The sequence below is a fragment of the Leopardus geoffroyi genome, chromosome E2 (assembly GCF_018350155.1).
Source record: "Leopardus geoffroyi isolate Oge1 chromosome E2, O.geoffroyi_Oge1_pat1.0, whole genome shotgun sequence".
Taxonomy (NCBI): Eukaryota; Metazoa; Chordata; class Mammalia; order Carnivora; family Felidae; genus Leopardus; species Leopardus geoffroyi.
Window position 1 is genome coordinate 16747713 of NC_059335.1, and position 14092 is coordinate 16761804.

General features: G+C 39.6%; 2 protein-coding genes across 14 annotated transcripts in view; one reads left to right on the forward strand and one right to left on the reverse strand.

Moving 5' to 3' along the window:
- The window catches only part of ZNF790 (zinc finger protein 790), a 56369-nt gene that overhangs the window by 33656 nt on the left and 8621 nt on the right, over nt 1-14092 (forward strand). The window lies entirely within an intron of this gene.
- The window catches only part of ZFP30 (ZFP30 zinc finger protein), a 59075-nt gene continuing 56232 nt past the window's right edge, over nt 11250-14092 (reverse strand). For all 13 annotated transcript variants that reach the window (XM_045440946.1, XM_045440952.1, XM_045440951.1 and 10 more), the window contains one exon: nt 11250-13497. In XM_045440946.1, coding sequence (XP_045296902.1) covers nt 11804-13497 — 1694 coding nt within the window. In that variant the 3' untranslated portion in view covers nt 11250-11803. The remainder of the gene's footprint in view (nt 13498-14092) is intronic.

Sequence of the window (14092 nt, forward strand, 5' to 3'; positions counted from 1 at the left end):
AGATCAACTCTTTTCTTCCCCATGGGAAAGCTGAGGGCTGAGGGCTTGCTTTGTGTTGAATAGAGGTAAGGATTAATGGTATCTACCAGCCCAACCCACCATCTCTGTTATCTACCCAGTGGCTAGATTTTACTGGACCTGTCAGAACTCCACAACTGGCAAGACCTAAGTCAGTGTTCTGGGAGCTCCCAGGAAACTTAAGGTACAGAATGTGTAAAATATCCCCTTCCCCACCCCACCCCACCCCCAGGTAAAGCTGGTAGCCAGGAGCCTCTCACTGATCATATGATGTTGTACCGTGTGCCTGGACTCTGGCGGAAGGGTGTCCCATATCTCCCTGTGGGTTTTGAGGAGTCTGGCTTTGCATTCTCCCTAGGTACAGAGGCTTTCACTCAGTTTTTGGATTTCTCACAAAGGGAATTTTTCCATGAATTGCTGTATCAGTGTGTTTGTTAGAGGAGAGAGGGCCTAGGACATCCAATTTTACCATCTTGCTGACATCTCATTTACACAGAACCTGCTTTAATTTGTCCACAGGTCATTGAGGCTCTTTTCTTTCCGTCTTTTTCTCTCTGTGCTTCATTTTTCCAAACATATTTTCAAGTTCACTGAATTTTTCCTTCCTCTATGTTTAACCTCCAATAAAATGTTCTTCTCAGATATTTTTCTTTTATAGAAATTCCATTTGTATCCTCTATATCTGTCCTCATTATGTTGTGGATTTTACAAAATTCTTAAGCAGAGGCACCTGGGTGGCTTGGTCAGTTAAGCATTTGACTTTGGCTCAGGTCATGTTCTTGTGGTTCATGGGTTTGAGCCCTGCATTGGGCTATGTGCTGACAGCTCAGAGCCTGGAGCCTGCTTCAGATTCTGTGTCTCCCTCTCTCTACCCCTCCCCATTTGTGCTCTGTCTCTCTCTCAAAAATAAACATTAAAAAAATTAAAAATTCTTAAACATATTAAGCATAATAACTTCTTTAGTAATTTTGTACTGATACCATTTCCCCTGCCATTTTATTTGGCCAACCAATTGATTTTTTTCTGGTTTTGTGTCACGTGGTGGGGGGCTTCTTTATACAGATAGTGAACATTACGCAATTTACATTGTTGAATGTGGCTATTGTTACATTTCTTTTAGAGGGTGAAGCTTTGCTCTGTAGGCAGCTGGGTTACTTGCTTGATTCTTTCAAAACTTTAAAAAAGCAGTTTAGGACAAGTCTAAAGTGCTTTACAGATGGTTGACCTCTGTTCCTCATGTGTGACTCTTCTGGGCTATCTACTAAATGGTATGGGTGATCATCAGGGTCAAAATTAGAAACATCTCTGCCCTGTGTCAGCTCTGGGCATTTTACAACTTGCAGCTCTCTGATTACACTTTGCTCAGACTTGTAGAATCACAACCTACACATGTACTACTTAATGTTAGGAAAGACTGAAGAGGACCCTTTCACACATTTCTGAAATTCTCTGCACAGCTTCCTTCTCTCTGGAACTGCTCTGCAACTTCCAGGAACATCAGTCTCTTTGATCTCAATCTTCTCAACATAGACCAGCATGCTCAGTTTGGGATAAACCTTTTTCATTATCTAGAATGTATCTCCAGGTAGGAAGTTGGTGTGATCATACTGCTCACTTAATTTGTATCTTTCTTGTTGAGGATCACAGTCGCTGTTTAAACCTGTTATTCCACCATGGCTCCTTTTGGCTTTATTTTTTTTCCTGGTGATGGTATAGGGAATGAGCACTCTCATACGTTAATGATGAGAATGTAAACTGACTGTTTCAAAACAGCATAATCTATTAAAACAAATGTAAAATGTATACATATTTTGACTTAGCAGTCTAATCTGTAGGAATATATTCTGTAGAAATAAAAACACAAATATGCAAGAATAAGCATATAAAGACATTTATTGCCTGGTTTTCAGCAACAAAGAAATAACCTGAATATTCAATCTGGAGAATATAGGGAGGATATATCATGGCATTGCTGTTACCATGTTTCTGTTTTGTTCTGTAGGCATTTTTAAAAAGACAAAAGCAAGTGTACAAGAGACACAGCAACCAAATGTAATGAGCAGATGTCTTTTAAATCCTGACTCAAATAACCCAACTATAATCACTAATATCTCAAAAATTACTAGATATTAATTAAGTCCTTATCTGTTGAAGATACATACTGAAATATGTAGAGGGGAGATGATAAAATATACTGGTTTGGGTACAATAAGGAAGATGGCGGCGTAGGAGGACGCTGGGCTCACCGCGTCCTGCTGATCACTTAGATTCCACCCACACCTGCCTAAATAACCCAGAAAACCGCCAGAAGACTAGCTTGGCTCTCTGGAGCCAAACGTAGACAAGAGGCCCACAGAAGAGGGTAGGAAGGGCGGAGAGGCGGTGCATGCTACATAGACTGGCGGGAGGGAACCAGGGCAGAGGGGCAGCCTGCCGGCAAAGCAGAGCCCCTGAGTCTGGCTTGCAAAAGCAGAGGGGCCGGAGTATATTCTGACAGCAAGCGGGACTTAATATCTGGGAGGTTATAAATTAACAGCTCTGCTCAGAGAGTGGGAGGGCTGGAGGACAACACAAGGGAGAGGAATTGAGCCCCAGATGACAGAGCACAACTTGGCGGGGAACAAAGGCACTCACCAGCGCCATCTCCCTCGCCCTTCCCCAGCCAAAATCCCAAAGGGAACCAGTTCCTGTCAGGGAACTTGCGTGCACCGTGCAAACACCCAATGCTGTGTTTCTACAGATCCATCCCTCTGGCGGTGGGTCTGACTCCCTCCTGGTGCCGCAGGGCCCCTCCTGAAGCGTGTCACCAAAGGATAAGCGAGCTGAGCCTACTCCTCCTGCCCCTGTGCACCTTGCCAATCCACCCCAGCTAATATGCCAGATCCCCAGCACCACAAGCCTGGCAGTGTGCAAGTAGCCCAGATGGGCCAGGCCACACCACAGTGAGTCCCGCCCCTAGGACAGGGGAAGAGAAGGTACACACCAGTCTGACTGTGACCCCAGCAGTGGGCCGGGGGCAGACATCAGGTCTGACTGCCGCCCCGCCCACCAACGCAAGTTATTCAAGACAGCACAGGGGAAGTGCCCTGCAGTTCCGCACCACTCCAGGGACTATCCAAAATGATGAAACGGAAGAATTCCCCTCAAAAGAATCTCCAGGAAATAGCGACAGCTAACGAACGGATCAAAAACGATTTAAACAATATAACAGAAAGTGAATTTAGAATAATAGTCATAAAATTAATCGCTGGGCTTGAAAACAGTATAGAGAACAGCAGAGAATCTATTGCTACAGAGATCAAGGGACTAAGGAACAGCCAGGAGGAGCTAAAAAATGCTATCAATGAGCTGCAAATAAAATGGAGTCGACCACAGCTCGGATTGAAGAGGCAGAGGAGAGAATAGGTGAACTAGAAGATAAAATTATGGAAAAAGAAGAAGCTGAGAAAAAGATTTAAAAAATCCAGGAGTATGAGGGGAAAATTAGAGAACTAAGTGATGCACTAAAGAGAAATAATCTACGCATAATTGGTATTCAAGAGGAGGAAGAGAGAGGGAAAGGTGCTGAAGGTGTATTTGGAGAAATAATAGCTGAGAACGTCCCTGATCTGGGGAAGGAAAAAGGCATTGAAATCCAAGAGGCACAGAGAACTCCCTTCAGACGTAACTTGAATCGATCTTCTGCATGACATATCATAGTGAAACTGGCAAAATACAAGGATAAAGAGAAAATTCTGAAAGCAGCTAGGGATAAACATGCTCTAACATATAAAGGGAGACCGATAAGACTTGTGACCGATCTCTCTACTGAAACTTGGCAGGCCAGAAAGGAATGGCAGGAAATCTTCAATGTGATGAACAGAAAAAAATATGCAGCCGAGAATCCTTTATCCAGCAAGTCTGTCATTTAGAATAGAAGGAGAGATAAAGGTCTTCCCAAACAAACAAAAACTGAAGGAATTCATCACCACTAAACCAGCCCTACAAGAGATCCTAAGGGGCATCCTGTGAGACAAAGTACCAGAGACATCGCTACAAGCATGAAACCTACAGACATCACAATGACTCTAAACCCATATCTTTCTATAATAACACTGAATGTAAATGGACTAAATGCGCCAACCAAAAGACATAGGGTATCAGAATGGATTAAAAAAAACAAGACCCATCTATTTGCTGTCTACAAGAGACTCATTTTAGACCTGAGGACACCTTCAGATTGAAAGTGAGGGGATGGAGAACTATTTATCATGCTACTGGAAGTCAAAAGAAAGCTGGAGTAGCCATACGTATATCAGACAAACTAGACTTTAAACTAAAGGCTGTAACAAGAGATGAAGAAGGGCATTATATAATTACAGGGTCTATCCATCAAGAAGAACTAACAATTATAAATGTCTATGTGCTGAATACGGGAGCCCCCAAATATATAAAACAATTACTCACAAACATAAGCAACCTTATTGATAAGAATGTGGTAATTGCAGGGGACTTTAATAGCCCACTTACAACAATGGATAGATCATCTAGACACACGGTCAATAAAGAAATAAGGGCCCTGAATGATACATTGGATCAGATAGACTTAACAGATATATTTAGAACTCTGCATCCCAAAGCAACAGAATATACCTTCTTCTTGAGTGCACATGGAACATTCTCCAAGATAGATCACAGACTGGGTCACAAGACAGCCCTTCATAAGTATACAAGAATTGAGATCATACTATGCATACTTTCAGACCACAGTGCTATGAAGCTTGAAATCAACCACAGGAAAAAGTCTGGAAAACCTCCAAAAGCATGGAGGTTAAAGAATACCCTACTAAAGAACAAATGGGTCAACCAGGCAATTAGAGAAGAAATTTAAAAATATATGGAAACAAACAAAAATGAAAATACAACAATCCAAACGCTTTGGGATGCAGCGAAGGCAGTCCTGAGAGGAAAATACATTGCAATCCAGGCCTATCTCAAGAAACAAGAAAAATCCCAAATACAAAATCTAACAGCACACCTAAAGGAAATAGAAGCAGAACAGCAAAGGCAGCCTAAACCCAGCAGAAGAAGAGAAATAATAAAGATCAGAGCAGAAATAAACAATATAGACTCTAAAAAAACTGTAGAGCAGATCAATGAAACCAGGAGTTGGTTTTTTGAAAAAATAAACAAAATTGATAAACCTCTAGCCAGGCTTCTCAAAAAGAAAAGGGAGATGACCCAAATAGATAAAGTCATGAATGAAAATGGAATTATTACGACCAATCCCTCAGAAATACAAGCAATTATCAGGGAATACTATGAAAAATTATATGCCAACAAATTGGACAACCTGGAAGAAATGGACAAATTCCTAAACACTCACACACTTCCAAAACTCAAACAGGAGGAAATAGAAAGCTTGAACAGACCCATAGCCAGTGAAGAAATCGAATCAGTTATCAAAAGTCTCCCAACAAATAAGAGTCCGGGACCAGATGGCTTCCCAGGGGAGTTCTACCAGACGTTTAAAGCAGAGATAATACCTATCCTTCTCAAGCTATTCCAAGAAATAGAAAGGGAAGGAAAACTTCCAGACTCATTCTATGAATCCAATATTACTTTGATTCCTAAACCAGACAGAGACCCAGTAAAAAAAGAGAACTACAGGCCAATATCCCTGATGAATATGGATGCAAAAATTCTCAATAAGATACTAGCAAATCGAATTCAACAGCGTATAAAAAGAATTATTCACCATGATCAAGTGGGATTCATTCCTGGGATGCAGGGCTGGTTCAACATTCGCAAATCAATCAACGTGATACATCACATTAACAAAAAAAAAGAGAAGAACCATATGATCCTGTCAATCGATGCAGAAAAGGCCTTTGACAAAATCCAGCACCCTTTCTTAATAAAAACCCTTGAGAAAGTCGGGATAGAAGGAACATACTTAAAGATCATAAAAGCCATTTATGAAAAGCCCACAGCTAACATCATCCTCAACGGGGAAAAACTGAGAGCTTTTTCCCTGAGATCAGGAACACGACAGGGATGTCCACTCTCACCGCTGTTGTTTAACATAGTGCTGGAAGTTCTAGCATCAGCAATCAGACAACAAAAGGAAATCAAAGGCATCCAAATTGGCAAAGATGAAGTCAAGCTTTCGCTTTTTGCAGATGACATGATATTATACATGGAAAATCCGATAGACTCCACCAAAAGTCTGCTAGAACTGATACATGAATTCAGCAAAGTTGCAGGATACAAAATCAATGTACAGAAATCAGTTGCATTCTTATACACTAATAATGAAGCAACACAAAGACAAATAAAGAAACTGATCCCATTCACAATTGCACCAAGAAGCATAAAATATCTAGGAATAAATCTAACCAAAGATGTCAAAGATCTGTATACTGAAAACTATAGAAAGCTTATGAAGGAAATTGAAGAAGATATAAAGAAATGGAAAGACATTCCCTGCTCATGGATTAGAAGAATAAATATTGTCAAAATGTCAATACTACCCAAAGCTATCTACACATTCAATGCAATCCCAATCAAAATTGCACCAGCATTCTTCTCGAAACTAGAACAAGCAATCCTAAAATTCATATGGAATCACAAAAGGCCCCGAATAGCCAAAGGAATTTTGAAGAAGAAGACCAAAGCAGGAGGCATCACAATCCCAGACTTTAGCCTCTACTACAAAGCTGTCATCATCAAGACAGCATGGTATTGGCACAAAAACAGACACATAGACCAATGGAATAGAATAGAAACCCCAGAACTAGACCCACAAAAGTATGGCCAACCAATCTTTGACAAAGCAGGAAAGAACATCCAATGGAAAAAAGACAGCCTCTTTAACAAATGGTGCTGGGAGAACTGGACAGCAACATGCAGAAGGTTGGAACTAGACCACTTTCTCACACCATTCACAAAAATAAACTCAAAATGGATAAAGGACCTGAATGTGAGACAGGAAACCATCAAAACCCTCTAGGAGAAAACAGGAAAAGACCTCTCTGACCTCAGCCATAGCAATTTCTTACTTGACACATCCCCAAAGGCAAGGGAATTAAAAGCAAAAATGAACTATTGGGACCTCATGAAGATAAAAAGCTTCTGCACAGCAAAGGAAACAATCAACAAAACTAAAAGGCAACCAACGGAATGGGAAAAGATATTTGCAAACGACATATCGGACAAAGGGCTAGTATCCAAAATCTATAAAGAGCTCACCAAACTCCACACCTGAAAAACAAATAATCCAGTGAAGAAATGGGCAGAAAACATGAAGAGACACTTCTCTAAAGAAGACATCCGGATGGCCAACAGGCACATTAAAAGATGCTCAATGTCACTCCTCATCAGGGAAATACAAATCAAAACCACACTCAGATATCACCTCACGCCAGTCGGAGTGGCCAAAATGAGCAAATCAGGAAACTATAGATGCAGCAGAGGATGTGGAGAAACAGGAACGCTCGTGCACTGTTGGTGGGAATGCAAACTGGTGCAGCCGCTCTGGAAAACAGTGTGGAGGTTCCTCAAAACATTAAAAATAGAGCTACCCTATGACCCAGCAGTAGCACTGCTAGGAATTTACCCAAGGGATACAGGAGTACTGATGCATAGGGGCACTTGTACCCCAATGTTTATAGCAGCACTCTCAACAATAGCCAAATTATGGAAAGAGCCTAAATGTCCATCAACTGATGAATGGATAAAGAAATTGTGGTTTATATACACAATGGAGTACTACGTGGCAATGAGAAAGAATGAAATATGGCCCTTTGTAGCAATGTGGATGGAACTGGAGAGTGTCATGCTAAGTGAAATAAGCCATACAGAGAAAGACAGATACTATATGTTTTCACTCTTATGTGGATCCTGAGAAACTTAACAGAAACCCATTGGGGAGGGAAGGAAAAAAAAAAAAAAAAAAAAGAGGTTAGAGTGGGAGAGAGCCAAAGCATAAGAGACTCTTAAAAACTGAGAACAGGGGCGCCTGGGTGGCTCAGTCGGTTAAGCGGCCGACTTCAGCTCAGGTCAAGATCTCGCGGTCCGTGAGTTCAAGCCCCGCATCGGGCTCTGTGCTGACAGCTCAGAGCCTGGAGCCTGTTTCAGATTCTGTGTCTCCCTCTCTCTGACCCTCCCCCGTTCATGCTCTGTCTCTCTCTGTCTCAAAAATAAATAAACGTTAAAAAAAAAATTTCTTTTCAAAAACTGAGAACAAACTGAGGGTTGGTGGGGGGTGGGAGGGAGGGGAGGGTGGGTGATGGGTATTGAAGAGGGCATCTTTTGGGATGAGCACTGGGTGTTGTATGGAAACCAATTTGACAATAAATTTCATAAAAATAAAATAAAATAAAGTATCTTAAAAGATTAAAAATAATAATAATAAAATAAAATAAAATATACTGCTTGGCTTTAAAATATTTCAGCAAAAAATATTTGGAAGATTAACAAGAAAGGTAAAATAGAAGTGATTATTAAAAATATGTGATGCTCGGTGCCTGGATGGCTCAGTCGGTTAAGCGTGTGACTTTTGATTTCAGCTCAGGTCATGATCTCACACTGTGAGATTGAGCCCTGTGTTGGGCTCTATTGCTAAGTGTGGAGCCTACTTGGTATTCTCTCTCTCTCTCTCTCTCTCTCTCTCTCTCTCTCCCTCTGTCTCTCTCTCCCTCTGCCCCTCCCTGCTCGCTCACTCTCTCTCTCTCAAAATAAATAAACATTTAAAAATGCGATGTTGTATGTTATCTATAGTTGAATTAAAAAAAAAATAAAAACGTGATGGGTACATGTCTGTTCATTTTACTATTCTATTTTTGTTACGTTTGGTATGTTCTACAATAAAAAGTTAAAATAAAACAAGTTACAGATGAGTGGGTAGCTATCTCATTAAAACATACTTTTGTTAGACTCAAATGTGGACCATATTTGAGAACAGAAGGAAACATCACAAGATAAAAACCAAAGTTTTAACAGTAGATGGATGAGCAATAGTGAATGTGATTCTTTTTAATTTACACTGTAACTTTGGTATGGGGTAAACTTTGTTACATAACTTTGTAAGAGGAATGTAGTGACCTTTGAAAAGAATTGTATGCATGTAGGGAAAATAAAGCTTAATTTGAACAGGTATCATGGTATCAGTATACCTTAAAGTAGCAACTAAGGCAGTATAGCAACCACAACCTGTTTGTCTTTATGAATTCTTTGATTAGTGTACATTCCTATCCCCTCACCATTACCTCAATAGGGAAACTCTTAGTTTCAAAATGATTTATGAAATAAAGTACTGATAATATTCACTCAAGTTTCATACTAAACCGTCTTTTTTAAAAAGTTTTTTATTTATTTTGAGAGAGACAGAGATAGCACAAGTCGGGGAGGGACAGGGAGAAAGGGAGACAAAGAATCCCAAGCAGCCTCCCCGTGTGGGACGTGGGGCTCAAACTCCTGAAACTGGGAGATCACCTGAGCCAATACCAAGAGTCTGATGCTTAACTGCCTGGGCCACCCAGGCTCAACAGTCTTATAACAACAGCATCTAGAATAAAAATCTAATTAAATAAATCTAGATGATGAGAGAATAGGGAAAGGGTTGTGAAAACTTGAGCTAGAGGGACTCTTCTTGTATAGTGTACTGATTAATTTTAGAACACAAAAGTACTGCACCACCCACTAAATTTAACTAACTTCCATAATGCCTTAAATTTTCTCTTATAATTATTCTTTTTGGTCAGCAATGGATTTCTCAAAGTGTGTTCATAACCCAAAGATAGTAAATATTATGGAGGGGAAAGAATTCATGGTCTGGACTGGGAAACAGTGTGTTGAATAATGGTAATGTTTTCTTTATTGCAGGTCTTCTTACAACCTTTTAATTCGGCTTGCTCAAAGTGTAATTCATTGGCAATAAGGGAATTTGGTTATGTACCACAATATGCAATGAGACAGAGTCCTCTCCTCCAATGGTATTTAGGAGATTATTATCTCTTGAACATATTTTGGAGAGTCTGGTTCAGAGTATTTTCTAATATGCAAATATGTTATATGCCAAATATACGTCAATGAATTATGATCAATGTAGCAAATAATATTTTAGGGGCGCCTGGCTGTCTCAGTCGGTTGAGCGTCCAGCTTCAGCTCAGATCATGATCTCACAGTTCGTGAGTTTGAGCCCTGCCTTGGGCTCTGTGCTGACAGCTCAGAATCTGGAGCCTGCTTCGGATTCTGTGTCTCCCTCTCTCTCTGCTCCTCCCCAGCTTGCACTCTGTCTCTCCCTCTCTCAAAAATAAATAATAAACATTAAAAAAAAATTTTTTTTAAGATGAATTTAAGTTACATTTCGGAAAACTGATCAGGACACTTGAAAGGGCCAGAAGCATCATTTTCCCCACTTAAAATAATGAACGTAGGCTCTGAAATGTGGGCATCTGAAAATTTACTCTTCAACATATTATCAGATACAGATAATGAGAAAAGCTGTAGTTAGTAAATTTTGTTTTGATTTCTCATTTAAGACAGTAATAATTTATATAGTTTTATTTTAATGGAGCCACTTGGCTATAATTTTCTTGATAAAAAATTATCTTTCCCTTAAAGAATTAGAAAATGTAGTAAAATGACTTCTGCTTTTGGAATTTGCTGTAGAAAAATGACCTCCCCTTGATTTTATAAAAAATCTCTACAACTCTAAAGGAATTTCTTCCATAGTTTTTTTGCAGTATGAATTATCTGGTGCAGCAAAATTTATGAGCTCTAAAATGGAGGCCTTTCTGCCTTTATGATGTCCTAAAGCTTCTGTCACAGAATAAATTATCTGGTGTTCAAAAAGGATAGATGGTAAAACCAGACCAAACCCAAACAAGAAACAGAAAGGGATAGATGGTAATAGAATGCTTATATCTTACTGTACTCAAAAATATTCCATGGGGCGCCTGGGTGGCGCAGTCGGTTAAGCATCCGACTTCAGCCAGGTCACGATCTCGCGGTCCGTGAGTTCGAGCCCCGCGTCGGGCTCTGGGCTGATGGCTCAGAGCCTGGAGCCTGTTTCCGATTCTGTGTCTCCCTCTCTCTCTGCCCCTCCCCCGTTCATGCTCTGTCTCTCTCTGTCCCAAAAATAAATAAACGTTGAAAAAAAATTAAAAAAAAAAAATATTCCTACCCTTTGACTTCTCTAATAGCATATAATAATGATAATACCAGTGATAATAATAGATACTATCAGATGCTGTCCAAAGGGAGTTACATGTGTTTAATCATCTATAATTCAATCCATGTAATATCATTACATTATTTTACACAAAGAAGCTGAGGCACAGAGAGGTTAAGTAACTTTTCCAACTTCACAGGAAATGGTGAAATAGAGATGGTACTCAATAAAGGATATATTTTAGATTACATTCCAAGGCTATAGAGATTGTTAAAATTGTTTAATAGGGGGTGCCTGGGTGGCTTAGTTGGTTAAGTGTCTGACTCTTGATCTCAGCTAAGGTCTTGATCTCAGGGTCGTGAGTTCAAGCCCTAAGTTGGACTCTGTGCTGGGCATGAAGCCTACTTTAAAAATAAAAAATAAAAAAATGAAAATGAAAATAAATGTTTACTGTGTTTCAGAAGTTATTTCTGCATTCATTAATATAGGCTTTCTAAAAATGAGTTCATTATGAGCACAAGTAAAAGGATGTCCTACATTCATTACGAACATAATATGGGTTCTCTAATATTCCAGAGGTGTTGAATACAGTTGAAGTCTTTCTTATATTAAATCATATTCAAAGCTTTTTCAATTATGAAGCCTCATATGTTGAGTAAGTTGTGAATGACGTCTAAAGTCTTTACCACATTGGACACATGCATAAGGTTTCTCACCAGTATGGATCCTTTGATGTAGAGTAAGTTCTGAGCCACGACTAAAGGCCTTCCCACATTCCTTACATTCATAGGGTTTCTCACCAGAATGAGTTCTTAGATGTTCAGTAAGATGTGAACCACGAATAAAGGCCTTCCCACACTGCTTACATTCATAGGGTTTTTCACCTCTATGAATTCTCTGGTGCTCACTAAGTTGTGAGCCATAAATAAAAGCCTTGTCACATTCCTTACATTTGTAGGGTTTCTCACCTGTATGAATTCTCTGGTGATATGTAAGTTGTGTGGCACGAAAAAAGGTCTTCCCACATTCCTTACATTCATAATGTTTCTCACCATGAATTTTCTCATGTTGAGTAAGATATGCACCACGAATAAAAGCCTTTCCACACTCCTTACATTCAAAGGGTTTCTCACCTGTATGAATTCTCTGATGTTCACTAAGCTGTTTGCCAGAAATGAAGGCCTTCTCACATTCTTTACATTTGTAGGGTTTTTCACCTGTATGAATTCTCTGATGTTGAGTAAGATTAGAATTAGAAATAAAGGCTTTTCCACATTCTTTACATTTATAGGGTCTCTCACCTGTATGAACTCTCAAATGGTAAGTAAGTTGTGAGCCACGAAAAAAGGCCTTCCCACATTCTTTACATTCATAGGGTTTCTCACCTGTATGGATTCGCTGATGTTCATTAAGTTGGGAGGCACATAAAAAGGCCTTCCCACATTCTTTACATCTGTAAGGCTTTTCACCAGTATGAACTCTTTGATGATAAGTAAGGTGTGAACCAAGAATAAAGGCCTTTCCACATTCCTTACACTCATAGGGTTTCTCACCACTATGAATTCTCTGATGGTAAGTAAGTTGAGAGCCAAGAATAAAGGACTTCCCACATTCCTTGCATTCATAGGGTTTTTCACCACTGTGAATTCTCTGATGGAGAGTATATTGTGAACAATAACTAAAGGCTTTTCCACATTTCTTACATTCATATGGTTTCTCTCCTGTATGAACTCTCTGATGTTCAGTGAGCTGTGAACCACGAATAAAAGCTTTCCCACATGCCTTACACTGATAAGGTTTTTCATTAGTATGAATTTTCTGATGTTGAATCAGATCAGAACTACGACCAAAGGCCTTCCCACATTCCATACACTCATAAGGCTTTTCACCATTCTGAATCCTTTGATGTTGAATATATGTTGGCTTTTTGCTGAAGGTCTTCCTACGTTTCTTAACTTCAGAGTGTTTTTCTTTATTATGGCTTTTCTCATGTTGAGTAAGGCATGACAGGTAGCTGAAAGCTTGTTCATATTCCTTACATTTGTACAATTTTTCCCTGGTAGGATTTAGCGGATGAAGAGTAGGTGACACAGAATGGCTTTGGGTGGCCTTTTCTCCATAGGTAATTTTCATGTGCATGTAAAGTCCTTCCTGACTTCCCTGATGATCCTCAAATTTGCCTTTGCCCTCCATATTATCTCTAAGACCACTGTAATCAAAATTATGGCTGATAGGTTTCCTCCTATTTTCCCATTGCAGTGATTCCATTTCATAAGCTCCCTTTTCTGGAGATGACTTTTTGGTCTCACAACTGGATTCCAAGTCTGTAAGATAACAAGAGAGCAAATTCCTTCTTTTTTTTTTTTTTTTTTTTTTTTTTTAACAAGGGGAAATAAAACTTCTAAAATAAAAATGATAGGTAAAATAAAAATTCTGATAAGAACAAATGGCTTAAACAGTGCTGAAATGTTTTGTGCAATTAAAACAAAAGGCACAAGGAGAAAACATAGAATGAGGGGAGTTTATAGGGAGCAAAGTAATTAGGAAAACAGTTTAAGTGTGTGGTTCTCAAACTTTGGAGTAGATTAGAATCCAACCAAAGAAGCTTATAAAATAACAAAAACACTCCCCTATAAACATTCAATCAAATGTCTAGTTAGATATCCAATCTACCAACAAGACCTACTACCTGTCCTATTAAAAGTTTATCAAGGGACGCCTGGGTGGCTCAGTTGGTTAAGTGTCTGATGTTGGCTCAGGTCATGATCTCACCTGGCTTTGAGCCCCACATTGGGCTCAGGGCTGACACTCAGGGCCTGGATCCTGCTTCAGATTCTGTGTCTCCCCCTCTCTGTGCCCCTCCCCTGCTCACACTCTGTCTCTCTCTCTCTCAAAAATAAATAAACATCAAAAAAAATT